The sequence below is a fragment of the Chaetura pelagica genome, unplaced genomic scaffold (assembly GCF_000747805.2).
Source record: "Chaetura pelagica isolate M959 unplaced genomic scaffold, ChaPel_1.0 scaffold53, whole genome shotgun sequence".
NCBI classification, from domain to species: Eukaryota; Metazoa; Chordata; class Aves; order Apodiformes; family Apodidae; genus Chaetura; species Chaetura pelagica.
This window is the reverse complement of record NW_009952880.1, coordinates 3,626,972-3,642,249: the sequence shown is the minus strand read 5'-3', so window position 1 is coordinate 3,642,249 and position 15,278 is coordinate 3,626,972. Positions and strand designations below refer to the sequence as shown.

Here is a 15,278-nt window from a genome sequence, read left to right as displayed (position 1 = left end):
TAGTCATTGATTCTGAATTCTATATAGACACTTTAATGTTGGAGAAGTAATCTGGAATATATGAAAAAGATTCTTATTTTCTCACTTGCAGAAATATAACTCAAGCATGTTTTAAAAAAATCATGCTTTTGAGATTCTTATTGGGCATTGCTGTTCCTGCTGCTTCTTGTCATAAACCTTGAAGATGATGCTGTTAGTCTTGCTTCCAGAGCAATCTAAAAGATTTCACAATAATTTAGATAGCTTTTGGAGCTGTGGAGTTTAAATTCTCTCCTCTATGTATCTATATCAGATCCGCATAAAATTTTATTTTTCTAATTTTTAAGTGTATCAATTGCCGTTTATAGTTTGCTTGCAGAAGACATTATGTTTTGATTTAACAAATATTTCCTTCTCAACTTTGAGCATGAAATGATGCTGTTTCTTTCCTCCCATTCTTTCCCTTTGATCACACACACATCAATGGTTTTCTGATGCATTTTCATGTTTCCTGCCCCAGCTGACTCTGTGTTATGCTACAGGTGACAATTTCCCATCTCACTCTTTCTGTCCCTACTAGGTGGCAGTGACCTTATTTCTTCTTTCCTTTGCACTTCCCATACCTCCCCTCACAGCTATCAGACCCCTCTTCTCTCAGACTGCCTGGCTGTGTTAACATAGTGGTTCCACATTGAGGAGCAATCATCTGTGTGATGATTTCCTTGGGTCTGAAACACAGCTGGCAGAGCTCCACACTGCTGGTCTAATAAGTGATGGTGCTTCCCCTTTCAGTCTTCACTTCCTTATGTCCCTTCACCAAAACAGCTGTAACAAAATTGGTCCTGCTTTGTCTTTTTCTAGTTAAACTGTAAACTTTAGAGCAGAGTCTCTCGTGATGTGTTAGAGCAGAATCTACCTTAATGCTTTGAGTAGTTCTTCTTTTATCCATCTCTGAATCCTTCCAGCATTTTTTTAGGATGAAAATGTAGGGGTTTACTTGGGATAAATATGAATGTAAATATGCATTGACTTAGCTTGTATGTGAGGATCAGTATGTTGGCAAATTGGATATTACAAGTGGTATCCAGACAGCCTTCTTCCAGCAGCCCTGTTTGACTGAGGACCCTAATCTCCACAATCCCTGGATTTTTTATAACCTGAGCAGATTTGTAAAAGCAGAAAATATTTGGGTTGGAGAAGCTCTTTCAAATAACTTGGCTCATAGTATGTAAAGTAGTTTTAATAATGAGATTGAATCCGCCGTCACTCAAAAATACAGAAGCCTTTCTTTCTTTTCTTGAGAAAAATACAATAAATAAAGGCAAAGAAATTCTGGTGAATAAATTGACCTTCAAAATTGGCAGGCTTATAAACTGCACCTGGAAGGCTGAAGAGATAACTTTTGTGTCATTGCTTCAGAAGAGCAGATCTTGGTTGCCTAATGCTATTTTGAAATACACTCCAGGAGTGTGCAGCTGTAAGTTTGATTGGGTTTTTATTTCTTCTTGAGCTGATGATTTTAAGTACAGTCTTCTGCACTATGGAACAAAGAGAGAATGAATTTGTGATACATTAAATATGCTAATTTTTTCTTTGTTTTGGGAGTAATTTTTGTTTGACATACACATAGCAAAAACTGGGGTTAGGCAATTTAGAATTTGACACAAAATCCTGAAGAAACAGGTTTTCCTTCAAATATACAAGGAAAGATCAGAATACTGAAGACTTTTATTCTCATTAGATCTGTATCTGGCACGTGAGTTGGCACAGTGTTTGGCAGGATTAAAGCTATTAAAGTGTTGCCAGCAAAGGGTGATCTTAGAATGAGTTTGTGACAGGAAAATGAAAGAGAAGGACACACGAAAGATTTTTTAATATATAATTTTAATTAGCTCAGGCCTATTGTTTGACTGAGCTGATGCACAGAAATAAAGTGAAACATAATAAATTTTCACCTGTCTATGTAGTTTAGTCAGTGGCAGGGGGCTCATTCGGTAGGTATGTTTATGGTGAAGCTAATTTTCCTTGGTTTACTGAGATTTTTTTTTTAGTATAAGATTTAGCTTTAGAGCAGGGAAGAAACTAATAAATAAATTTGGTGGGAAGGAAGCTTATTTTTTAATAGCCTTTCATTTAGAGCATCTGGTTGGAAAATACTTTTGGGTATGATGTTCCAAAAATGGAAGCAACAGCAATACACTTTTTATAACTATTTATTGAAAAACTCTGTATTCCTCTAACTAATCAAGTCCTCATGAATTAGAAAATTAACCATAATGCTTGATGCTGTCAATGTAAAAATGTCCTCTTTGGACTGCAGTCAGAAGTTTTAGTCAAACATTCTTCAATCATAATTCTGAACACTGGACAGTAAAAAATCAGCATGTATGTTTCCTCTGCAGTGATCTGTATATTGCATAGTGTAATAACTACATTTGAAACCGTATTTCAGTTCTATAGGCGCAGAGGGAAATGTTAAATTTGTTCTGTAATTGCTGAAAAACTTGTTCAGATATTTAACACAGTGGTGCTTAAACCTTCTAAGAGGAGAAGAGTTGCTGAACTGAAAAGAGCAACCTCGTAGTAAAATCAAACATTGGCACTACTTCTGTACTTTTAGCTAGGAATAGCTTGTAAGTTTATAGCTAGCTATGTATGTTTGTATACACATATTTGTAAGTGGTTTATGTTGTAAAAGAAAAGCCATTAATTTCTTTCTCAAGGGCTAACAGACATTCCTTTAGTCATTAAAGATTCTAATGCTCAAGAAAGATACTTCTTGATCTTGTAAAGATACATGTTGAAGTCTTGACCCTGCTGTTCAGGGTCTCTATGGTATCAGAGAGACTGCTTGTGCATGGCTATTTTTAATTGTGTTTTTTTTTTCTTTGATGTATTTGTGAAGGACACACATTTATGTATGTGTGTAATAAAAATCAGCTAACTGAGACCATAATATCAGGCTCTTCATTGAAATTCAGTTTCATCTTTGACTCAAATAGCAGTAAGAAGTAGGCTAGAGAAGTTCAAAGAGGAGCCTTTGATCTTCTTAATTGCATGAGGAACAGTTACAGGGCACTTGTCTCCCTACAGAGGTTGCCCCTTCTCCAGACCTATGCAGTGTTCAGAGGGAGTTTCTGTATATGCAGAAGACTTGATGTGCTTCTGAGAAAGAACAGTGGTGGAGCAAGGGCTGTCCTGGTTATAATGCACCATAAACTTATGCAGAAGTTTCTTTTATTGTGGATGCCAAGTCTATTAGTCAGGCTTCTGCCTGCTGCAGGTTGGTGGGTAGAAACAAAAGGTAAGAATCAGTTTTTTGGGGTGATTTTATGCATTACTGTGATACCTCTAAATGTGGATGGTGCCTATTCATGTGTTTGAAGCATGGTTCGTGTTTCTGGCGAGTGTATTTTTGTTCAAAAAACTTAAGAAAAGGCTGATCTGAGGGATAAGCATTGTATTGTATATTGAACTATAATATTCCAGATGTTTATTTAAGTTCAGTGAAAACAAGATAAGGGAAAATTGCACATGAGAAATTCAATACATGTTTGCCAATTGCAATTCTAGCTCTGCCATATTCCCTGGCCCTTAGTATCTCTGCATGATGTGCTTTGTGGACTTAATAGGACATGCAAAGCAATAGCTTAAAACTGTGTTGATCCTTTGGCCTTCTAGTTATGAAAAATTTCAAAGCAACTTTGAAAAGGTCTGTCTGACAAAGTAGATCTGCATAACTGCAAGGATAACACCTGGCAGGCAGTATCAAGGGAATCTGCCATGAGACCTAATGGAGAAGGTCATGGAGAAGAATTGCTGAGATGATACTCCCCTTCACCTCAAATTTGTGCAGAAAAACTTGTAAACTTCTCTTGAACCTTTTACATCACCAAAGAGCTGGAGGACAGGTATTCTGCATATACACTGTGGGAACAGAGGTACTTTGATTTTACTCCACAGACTCAGTTCTTTGACAAAATCTTGAAGTAAATGGGATACATTTGTGTTCACACCCGCTTAAATCAGCAATGTCGAGTGTTAAACATTTATGGTTGGTAATAATTGTCCATCTATTTTCTTCGTCTCTATTTTCTTAGTATCTTAGTCTCACAGATTTTCTAAGTCTCTTAGGCAGACTATTGCAAAAGAAGGAAAGATTAAATCTCTTTTAAGATATTTTCTTTTTGTTGTTGTTGCCTGCTTTGACAAGAAGCTTGAAATCCCTGCAGTTCAGGTTGCCTGGAGCTCAGCATTCTTATATGGATAAAAAAGTGTGTGTGCAAATTGTTTGATTAAATGAATTGTGATTTTATACATATGGTAAATTTATTAATATTTTATACATACGGTGTTTATCTATTTGTTCAGATAAGCGATTATAAACCTGATTTTTTTCAGTAAAGTTTTGAACAGTGATCATGATTTATAAAGAAGTGGCTGTTTTAAGCAGGAGTTCTGTTTATTGCACATAACAGTTAGTATAGGATGGTTAAAGGTAAAAAGGAAGCAGAAAAATTAAAAGTGCTTGTAAACATCACTGAAACGAGGAATAGTGTCAGCTGAAATGCTCAGTATGAACTGATGGCACCAGCTCTCACAATTGTGTGTAGTCTCCTTTTCCCAGGCAGAACCAGTCTTTCAGCATGTTTGCACTGAAGGGCTTCATTGCAAATTCTTCTGTAATTGTAATTGAGGAACATACCTGGCCTGAAGATACTCCTGGTGTTCCATGGTTGTATCCAAACCAGGACACAAATGTACTTCAAAGGCTGCAACTACTGCCCTTTGGGAGCAGTCAGGCTTGGTCACTCTTCCGACTATTACTCAAGTAAAAGGTGGTACAATATGTTTCTGCGATGCAAGGAACATGTATTCAATGCAAAGTTATGTTAAAGAACCTTTCACTGTGTGTGATTCCAGTGTGATGTATTTGAATAGCTGGGTCTTGTGTAATGTGTTGGTATCTGCCAGTCAGAGCAGCTCCTATCTTGCATTTATTTTTTTAATATTCTATATGGGTGTCACAGATTAGAATTTTTGAAACTTGTGAGTGAACTAAACATAATTTCTGTTCTTCATTTTTTGTTTCTAGTCTGGGACTGTGAAGCTGACCAAGCCTGTGGCATTATGGACTCAACAGGATGTCTGCAAATGGCTGAAGAAACATTGTCCTAATCAGTATCAAATCTACAGTGAGTCATTCAAACAGCATGACATAACTGGTAAAGTATGCACTATCAGAAATATTTTACTTACTTAAAATGCAGCAAATGGTTTTGCTTTGTTGTTAATAGAATGTGACTGCTCTGAGAGCATTTCGTTGATCGATGACTAGATAGTTGCAAGGGTTAGAGCTGGGGGAATATACCAGCTTTCATAGGATGTGGTAATTTATTTCCCCTTGGCTCCAAAAGATAAAGCTCAGATTACTCAGGGTTAATATAATGAGGAAAGAAGTCAGTCTGTATGTGGGCAAGGGTCACACCCTGTTCACTCCAAATAAATAAACCCACCCCAAACATTAAGAAAAGTCCTATGAGGAAAAATGTAAATCAGGTTTTTTTTCACTGAGGTGTTTCACTTTGAGTTCATATTCTTTTTTGCCTTTTCTTGTCTTTTAAAATCAATCACCTTAACAAATCAGCTTAACAAAAAATCAACAAAATCAAATAACCTTAACATGTAGGATAGGAAGCAAACACAACTGAGTCCCTCCCCAGAGCTGAATCAGGATCAACAGAGCAAGTTCATTTCTGAGAGATGTTTGTCTAACTTTTTTCTGGAAAAATTTTGCCTCCTCATTGGAGATTTTTACATCACTGTATTCTAGTATTTTATGATCCTTAAAGTTGGTATTTTTCTAGTATCAATAAAAAGTATTATTTCTACCCAATGAAACTGATTTCTGTCCCAAGTGTAGCCTGAATGCAAACAATTGTTCTTTCTTGCAGTCTTTCATTTATTAGATAGGGGGCTTCCCAGCTGCACATACTTTCCTTGTCTAGTCTAAAAAAATACTTGTTTATTCTATTATGGTTTGTCCCTAAAATACCCACAGGACCTCCAAACCTTCAACTCTTGGTGTCTTGTCTTAGAAGAATATATTAAAAAGTATAATTATATTTTTATTTTTCCACTTACTTTAGAAGTTTATATTGATTTTGTTGATCTGCTTGACTTGTTAACTCCCACTCAGTTTTTTGTAGTGGTTTTTATCTAAGCACTTTGAAGTGACATCAGTTTAGCAGAGTAACTGATTAATATAAAAAAGATGTAACTTGGGAGTGAAATAGTATTTCTACTCATATCCCAGGCAGTAATTAATCTGTTAAAAGTTTAATGTGGAACACTGATTTGTTCTCTCAAGTGTACAAAACTGGGAATTGGCATTCAGTCATTTAATACCAAGCAGAGATTTGAGTTTCGCATACAAATCTCAGCCTTAACAATAATGTTTTGTTAACTAACGCATGTTTCAATCAGTTTCTGTTCCTATATGTGTATTTGTGGTGTTTCAGATTTTCCGTTGATTCATGTTCCTATTCTTTTCTTTCTGATAACATATGAATGATTGCAAACATGGCAAACTAAGCTACCAATATTTGTTTACCATGTAGCCATGAATACGTATGCATTTACATGTGAGAGGTGGTTTTATTGGTTTGGTAATGTTGAGTTTTAGTACACAACTATTGTGCCCATTTCCTCTAAGTCATCAACTGTTGAATACAGTACATAGGAATGTAGCCTGTGTTCCCACCCGTGTGTACAGAGCTGACAGAACCCAGAAGCTATTTTTAATTTTTTTCTAGGATTGTTTTACTATGATCTTGTCTCTTTTTAGAATTAAGGCACTGTGAGATGAAGCTGAAAGGGAGAAAAAGTTGTTTTCATTTCAATATAAGCATAGATGGAAACCTTGTAGTTTCATTGCAGATGTGCAAAACTTTGAACTTTTATAGACCTCTGGAAAAGAAGAATCAAGATCAATCTTTCTTATTTTAGACAAAAGAAATATAAGGAAAATATTAGTATGAGTGTTAGAAAGTAAGCCTGCAGGAAAGAAAATAGCTTCAATTCAGTAACTACTAAAGAAAAGAAGAAATATGATCGGTGTTTGTATGGATTTTATGAACATATATTGTAATAATATTATGAGTGGAATCAAGAACTTGGGAGGATATTTCCAGTTCTCTTGGTCCCTATGACTCTGATTATTTGAAATATAATAAGGGGATAGAACAGTGGATTTGTGGCTCAAAAAATTACAGAATGAAAGAAGCACTGAAACTAATGTGAAGATTAAGCCAAGGTAGCATAACTGTTTCCAGATATGGATGTGGAGAAGTGATGTGATTATTGAAAATTTCTCAGGAATTAAAGTGACTTTACAGGCTGCTTTGATATGGGAAAATATGTTGGAAAAGAATTTGAAGAAAGGTACATGAAAAGGATATTTAAACTTTATTTGAAGATAAGATCTAAAGCATGGTCATAAGCTAGGAAAATAGCCTTGGACAAACATATCTAGGAGTTGTTAACCATTGGTGTTGAAAAGTGTGGCATTTGACTTGGGACTTTTAGTTGCCAATTACAGTTTATTGAGTTGGGGACTAAAATGCAACCCAAAACATTCTTTCCATTGTGGAGATTTTATACCTTTTTATTACTGCTAATGAAGAGCAGCTGTAGATATATAAGGAAATAAAAATGCTTAATCTGGTGATTTATCTAGTAAGAAAAAAGGTCTTCATATTAACATTGATCTTGAAGATGCTGTGGGACAGCATGTACGCTCATCAGATGTGCAGGTGACACCAAATTGAAGGTAACAGTAGACTCGAGAGTAGTAGAGTTGCCATTTGCAGGTGCTTAGGCACAGGGACCAGACACAGGCGGGAGGAAGGTGTCAGCAGGAACCTTACGAAAATCAGCAAGGACAAATGCAAAGTTCTGCAGCTTGGAAGGCCAAGCCCCTTGCACCACATTCAGCCTGGGACTGGCTGGCTGGGGAGTGGCTTTAGTGATGAGGACTTGTGGTCCTGACAGTCAAAAAGATTAAATGAACCAGTGTAGTGAGTGTTTTGGTAGCAAAGAAAGCAAACAGTATCCTGGACAGTACTAACAGGAGCCTAGCAGCAGGAACCTTATGAAATTCAGCAAGGACAAATGCAAAGTTCTGCAGCTTGGAAGGCCAAGCCCCTTGCACCACATTCAGCCTGGGACTGGCTGGCTGGGGAGTGGCTTTAGTGATGAGGACTTGTGGTCCTGACAGTCAAAAAGATTAAATGAACCAGTGTAGTGAGTGTTTTGGTAGCAAAGAAAGCAAACAGTATCCTGGACAGTACTAACAGGAGCCTAGCGAGCTAATCACGGGTAGTCATTATTCCCCTTCCCTCTGCACTTTTTGGACTCCAGTTCTTTACCCCCAGTGCTAGAACTTGCACTTCCATCCAGTTCACTTGCTCTGTGGGCAGGGGATTGTAGGAGCTGGGCTTGTTCAGTGTGGGGAGGAGGCAGCTTGCTGGCGTGGGTTGTCAGGAATAGTAGCAACCACCAGTATGTAGAAAGATGGTAGCAAAAAGATGGAGCCAGACCCTTTGAGTTGAAACAGGAGTCTGAGGCTGAACATAAGGAGAAACTTTTTCCCTAGAAAGAGAGTTGGATTTTGAAACAGGTTGTTTGGAGAAGTTGAGCAGTCTCTTTTCTGGAAAGGTTCCAAGCCTCAGCTAGATAAAACCTTGAGAAACCTGATCTGAACTCATAACTGACCCTGCTTTGCACAGGAGGGTGGGCTAGAAAGCTGCTTGGGTCCCTTTCAAACTGAATTCTTCTTTAGTTCTGTGATTTTCTGAGTGTTTACTGAGTACCTCACAACCAGTGAAATGCATTTTGCAGCCAGTTAGGGAAAATAAATATGGAAAGGTCCAATAAGAAATTGGGGAAGTTTTTTAATACACTAAATCCTTGAGTTCAGGGAATAGTGCATTTGGTTGAGTTGACCTACTCAGCAACAGGTCAGAATTCATTTTCATGATGTTGGATGCAGAGCCAGAACCAAAAGAATTTGAGGGACTGAGTGAGATCAAAGGCCACCTGATAGGAATTAGCAGCAGTAGGAAAAATGAGGCAATAAAAAAGGAGGAACAAAGATGACAGTGGCTTGTACAATCAATAAAGCAATATAATGGTAGGACCATGTCTCCAGAAGCCAGCTGGTATTGGTGTTTACACCAGTGTGAGGGGACATAAAGTTACTCTGACTGGCCAGCTTTTAACACTTATTTTACACCAGTGTAATCCAAGGGACAAACCTGAGAAATGGACCTTGCTTTCAATGTGCTTTTGTGGCTTTGAATTTGCCAAGCAGCAGTACTTTTAAATGACTGGAGTTCTTGAGAGATGAGTTGTTCTTTGACAGTCTTATCCTGAACCACTGAAACATAGAAAGACTTTTGCAGTGTCTCAGTGTTAACAGGAGCAAGATTGGGCACAGAATGACTAAGGAATAACTATTTGGGGGAAAATGGTCCATTGACAAAATAATAAAGAAGATGTCTAAGTGACTGCTTATTGATGTGCGATTTGTTGAAAGGAAGGAAAGAAACCCTGCATCACCTCTTGTTTTTACACCATGTTACCCAGTGTGCTAATGCATGTCTTCATAGCATTAAAACCTCATCATTAAACAAACCTCATTCTGTCAAAGTAATACCCAAGAGGTACCTTGGTCCAAGTGAAGGAATTTGATGGGAAGTGCTTGAAAGGACTCAAGCCTTTTTAAATTAAACTTTTAAGGAGGAAAGGAACAGGACTCAAGAAACCCTCTTTTTAGTTTTAGAAGGCACCAGAACTTATGAATATTTATTAAATACCAACCAGCACCTCAGAAAATTAAATATGAACTGCTACTGAAAAACCTCCTGGATATAACCTTAAAATAGGGCTAATTCTGGAACCTCTAAAGATGCTTGCATTAAATCGGGCATATTGACATATATTTTTATGGAGTTCATATAAAATCTTGCTTTTTAAAATCTGAATTATTTTTTCCAGTTCAAGAATATCTTTGCAGATGTTATGGTTTTATCATACCAACTGAAATGCTCAAGTTATTTTGCATGTTGTTGAAGGGATGGTCTTGTGGTTTAAGATACTACAGTGGAGTTTGGAGAAATCTTGGCTTTGTTTCAGATTACTCTGATACCCTTAGAAGATACATGGACTCCTCAGGGTCTAAGTTGCTCTTGCCATACAGAGGAAGGGGCTTCTTTTTCTCATCAAAGCAGTGTCAGATATCTTTCTGATTTCCAGAATAGGTATAGTTTAATTATGCCCACCAGTGCAGTGACTTTGGGATGAAGGGTGTGCCTTGGAGCACAGGAGAACTGGTGTTTCATTCCTACTTCTGGGACAGGAGGAGTGACCAAGACCAGGTGGCTTTATTTACCACGTTGTGACTTCCTGATTGTATTCATTGTCCCTGTATATGTTTTGGCATCTGTACAACAGAGGTAGATACCAGTGTTGTTAAATGTTCTGTGATATGTATATAAAAGACATTGTTTGAGCCAGCTGAGTTCCTGTTAACAGGTCTGTTTCATTTCGAACAACTGCTCACTTCCTAATCCTTCCCTTGGCAACTTTGTTATCCTTCATCTTTCCATGATTGGTGAGTAAATCACTGACCCAAAAATCTCTCTCATGCCAGTGACACAACACACCTAATGTGAGGCCGCAAGAAGCAAAATGCGATCTTCTGAAAGGTGACCTCAACAGGTGTTCACTTCGATGCTTCCTTGTCTGTGCTACCTGTCACCTGGCCCTTCAGAGTCTTCTCTCAGATCCTGCTGTCAGTACAGTGCAGCACCTTTTCTTAGCTTATTTTATTGGACATTGTTTTATTGTACCTTATGAACTGGTCACAACCTACCCTGTAGGTTGTTATTAGTAGAGGACTGTTTTCATGATCGGATGTAGGACTGGTCTGAGTGAAGAAGGTCCTGGTCAGGACAAGGTGTTGTAGGAAGTACTTTATCCTCCTTTAAAGCGTTATTAAAGTTTTGCTTACTGCATTTTTCTCTGTTTGGTCCCAAATCTGTAGCAAGTTTTGATAATTTCACAGCACTGTCATATATCTCACAAAGCATGTAGTTTACTCACAGAAGAAAAGAGTTGTTTAGTAGAATAAAAAGAACTTAGTGTGTCCAAATGGAGGGTATTTCCAGTAAAATACTAGTTATCTTCCTTGTTTTGCATGTGACAGTGCTCTTCAGCACAACAGACCTCTGCTCCCAAGCAGTGTTCATCTGATAGTGGTATAGTAGGAGCAACTTCCACCTCCATCCATCTCTGTGAAGCCCTTCCCTTCTGTGGTACAAAGCTTAAGCCAGCCTTGCCCATAGTCCTTATTTTTGCAACTTCTCCCTGCTCTTCTCTGAGGTCTTAACAGCAATATTGGTTAGTAGGCTGTCAGATCAATCCTAACTATATCCATCTGTGTTTTAAAAAATATAATAAAATCATCGCTTCACCCTGGAGAGAGCTTTTATTCGTCTGCCTGGATAAGGTCAGACATATTTGCAGCTTTCTTTGTGGAGCTGTGATACTCATATTGGAAAATGTGAGGGACTAAACAGTTCGCTCTGTTTCATACTTGGCTGCTCTCAAAGTTTTAACATGTGGAACATATCAAAGAGTGATGGGTGTTGGGATAAGGCTCCTGTTTGCATAATATGTGGCAACTGTTCTTTTTACATGGAAAATAGGTTCAGAAATATTTTAATGTAACCTTATGTTTATATACCATAGAATTGAATAGAAATTGGATGAGCCAAATAGTTAGAAAGTGGAAATCTTTTTTTTTTTTCTTTTTTTTTTTTTTCTTTTTTTTTTTCTTTTTCCGTTATTCAACCTCTTACAGATAAAGAAAATTTTGCATGAAAGTAATCTTCTCTCACTCCTCTGCAGTGGTTTCTGGGTCTGGCTTTTCAGTCGGATTATATTTTGTGAAATATATAGCAAACTCCCACAAGAGAAGGCAAAACTATAATAGCTCATGAGAGATCTTGACCTATGACCAGGAAGGCTCCTCTGCAGTTAAGAAAGGGACAGTGTGGCATTTGAACACTTCTTGGAAGCTGTTACTTAAGTATTAACTTAGTTTATTATTTTCAGATAAATTTGCTTTTTTGGGAAAAATAATCTGTGGAGTATTATGGCAGAAATGAATTTTTTTAATGATTTTTTTTTTTTTTTTTTTTTAATCTGGAATGGGAGAACATTTTCTAACTAGCTGCCATGACAAAGTCTTCATTGCTAAACCAACTTGTGCATAGTAGAAGAAATCAAGTCAATTAGTCATGAAGTGGAGCTCTTTCTTCCCTGCTCAAACCAGTGAGGAGTGTCCAATGCCATTACTTGTCACATAAGATCCTGTGTGAAAGAAGTGATATAATGTATGTTTAATAGGAAGGGGAACTTGCTGAAGGGCAATTGCATTTTTGACCTTGTTTGCCAGGGACATATTAATGTTATTGCTTCTATATGTACTAAATTCAGAATGAACAGTTTCCATGCTCCTGCTCCGTTAGCTGGGAGGTGTGCTGAGCAAGTAGATAATGAAGGGTTGACAGTATTTCATGACCTGTTGGATATTTCCTGGGTCTGGTTGCTTTTGCTTGATATGCTCTGTCCACTTGTAGCTACCTGAGAAGATCTCTCATGGTTTCTCACAGTTCTTCTACAGCATACTCAGAAGTGAATTGCACTCTAGCTGCCTCTTTTTCTTTACCCTGTTGCTATATAAGAATTCAATAGGAGCCATGGTAGTCAGATTTGCTTTAGCTTTTACTCTACCTGATGTGCAACACAGAACCCAAATAATCTTTTTGTACTTTAGCTTCAGATTTGAAATTCCCTCTCAATTCAGCCTAGATAAGTTCTTCTGTGCCCTTAGAGTGTGAGTATTTAGGGGAAAGGAGATAAAGGTGTATTGCTCTTCCATTTGAAGCACTGTTTGCTTGCTTCTCAGCACTTACTCCTCAAGTGCTGTCATATGTTAGGGCATTAATGTTTTCTAACTACATGCAATAATAATTGAATTTTTCCTTCCCTTTAACACAAGTTTTTTATTTTTTCGTTTAATTTTGTTCTGTTTACTTTAGTCAACTTTTCCTAACAAAAGATTGTGCCATATTTTCCCCATCTCCTTTAAAAGATCCTTGTTGTACAGTCTTTGCAAGCCTGATCCACTGTATTCTCTTCAAAACATTGATTCACATCAGTATCATGTAAAACTCACCCCAGAACCTCTCACCATGGCAGCCAGTTTCAAAATCCAATTTCTAGATCTTGCTCAGAGGGAAGCTAAAATTGTGAATTAGGGTAAGATATGGAAAACTATATAAAATGTCTTAGTAAAGCCTATTTCCGAATTCTCAAACCATATTGTAAAGCTTTGTGATATTTCCTAGTTTGCTGATAAGGCTGCACAGTGTGTCTGCAAGAACTGAACACTGATTGTGATCCACTGACAGAGCCAAAAAACTTAGGAGCTACTGATTTGGCCTTTGGGTGCTTACCCTATCAGTCTTAGGTGACTCAGGCATCCAACTCAAGTGGGATTACAGTATTACTTTACTGTGTGCCTTGATTGATCACTAGTCTGTGTGATCCCATTATCTAGAGGCTAGGCAGGCTGAAGCACTGTTGTTAGTTGGAGGCCTCCAAGGAACAGCTTGAAGCCATAGGATGTGGCATTGTTAACCCTGATGGCACTTCTTTATTTTCTTTTTTTTTTATTATTTCCCCACTTGATTAATGCTGGTGAACTACTTCAGTATGGTGCCTAACAACTTGAGTCTTCCCACTCCAATGACAAGGTTCTTCATTTAGAACTGGCCATTGAATATTTAGGCCTTCCTATGAATTGTGCTGATTCCAAGTATTGGCCCCTGACCAAAGTCCCATTAAGCCATAATTCTGTGCTGCTTTTTAAAACTTCTGCTGTGTCTCTTGAGTCTGGAATTTATTTTTTTAACTTGGTTAAACTGCTGGTTAGTACTGCTGGGCTTTCATTTCTCAAGTCAGGCTTTCCTGCAGCCCTTCAAAAGCTCTGATTCACATTCTGGTGGGCACTGGGACAAAAATAGGAGTTACTGGAAGGTCTCCTTTCAGATTACTTGTGCTGTTGTCCAGGAAAGAGTATTTGTCACCTTTGCTGTGTAGACACAAAGTCAATTTTATGCCTAAGTTGTAGGTGAGAAAAACTTAGATGGGGCAAACTTCAGTGATCAAGTGGAGGAGTTGCTAGTGGACCTTAGAATTCTTCCCTTTGAAGAAGTGAATTAATTTTCTGCTTAGTGGGTGTGTGTTGGTGATATCAGTGGGCAGCTAGAGCTGATTCTTTTTATTTCAGCTTCTGCTGCTAGCATGTGCTATTCATGATATGAGGATTTAGTTTTAGTGTAATGTTATAATCGGCAGTGTCCCTTGGCCTCATAATGCACTCACCTAATGGGGAAAGGCAGAAGGAAGCTCCCCTGACATCTGAACCTGGAGGAAGCCACGGCTGAGGGTTTGCCTTCTGTTTGTGACACAAACGAGCGAGTGCCTATTTAACCTCTCATCTGATCGGCCTGCAATTTGTTGTGTTCCTTCTGTCAGCTCCACCTCTTCCCTGCCACCCTCCCCAAGCCAGAGACCTTCTGCAGACTCTGCTGTGATTCCAGCTTCTCCACTGCCCTGGTTTTTTTTGCGTGTGTAGCCAGCAAATTCACTCTTGCACTAAATCCCTGACAAACGGAGCAACTCATAACTAAATTTTGCCCTCTGTGGTGGCTCCATGTTCTCAGCTGCCTTTTGTCTCCCCCCTCGACCTTTTGTCAGGACTCGCAGCATCGCCATCAAGAACTGGGCTCGCCCGCGCCCCGAGTTCCCCCGCTGTTCCTGAGCAGAGACGAAGAGCCGCCTGCAGTCCCCAGCCCTTCCCAGGTGTCTCCGGGTTGGTGTGTAGCAAGAACTGGAGACGGTTTTGGGAAAGCCATGTTCTCAGCTGCCTTTTGTCTCCCCCCTCGACCTTTTGTCAGGACTCGCAGCATCGCCATCAAGAACTGGGCTCGCCCGCGCCCCGAGTTCCCCCGCTGTTCCTGAGCAGAGACGAAGAGCCGCCTGCAGTCCCCAGCCCTTCCCAGGTGTCTCCGGGTTGGTGTGTAGCAAGAACTGGAGACGGTTTTGGGAAAGCGGCGGGGTTTTCACTGCTTCTCCCTTGCCGAGCCCGGGGTGGAGCCGAGGGG

The 15,278-nt window shown here is 38.7% G+C and overlaps 1 protein-coding gene across 1 annotated transcript in view; it reads left to right on the top strand.

Annotated features, from left to right (window-relative positions):
• The window catches only part of SAMD12 (sterile alpha motif domain containing 12), a 150,347-nt gene that overhangs the window by 26,168 nt on the left and 108,901 nt on the right, over positions 1–15,278 (top strand). The window contains exon 3 of the mRNA XM_009995368.1: positions 5,075–5,204. Coding sequence (XP_009993670.1) covers positions 5,075–5,204 — 130 coding nt within the window. The remainder of the gene's footprint in view (positions 1–5,074; positions 5,205–15,278) is intronic.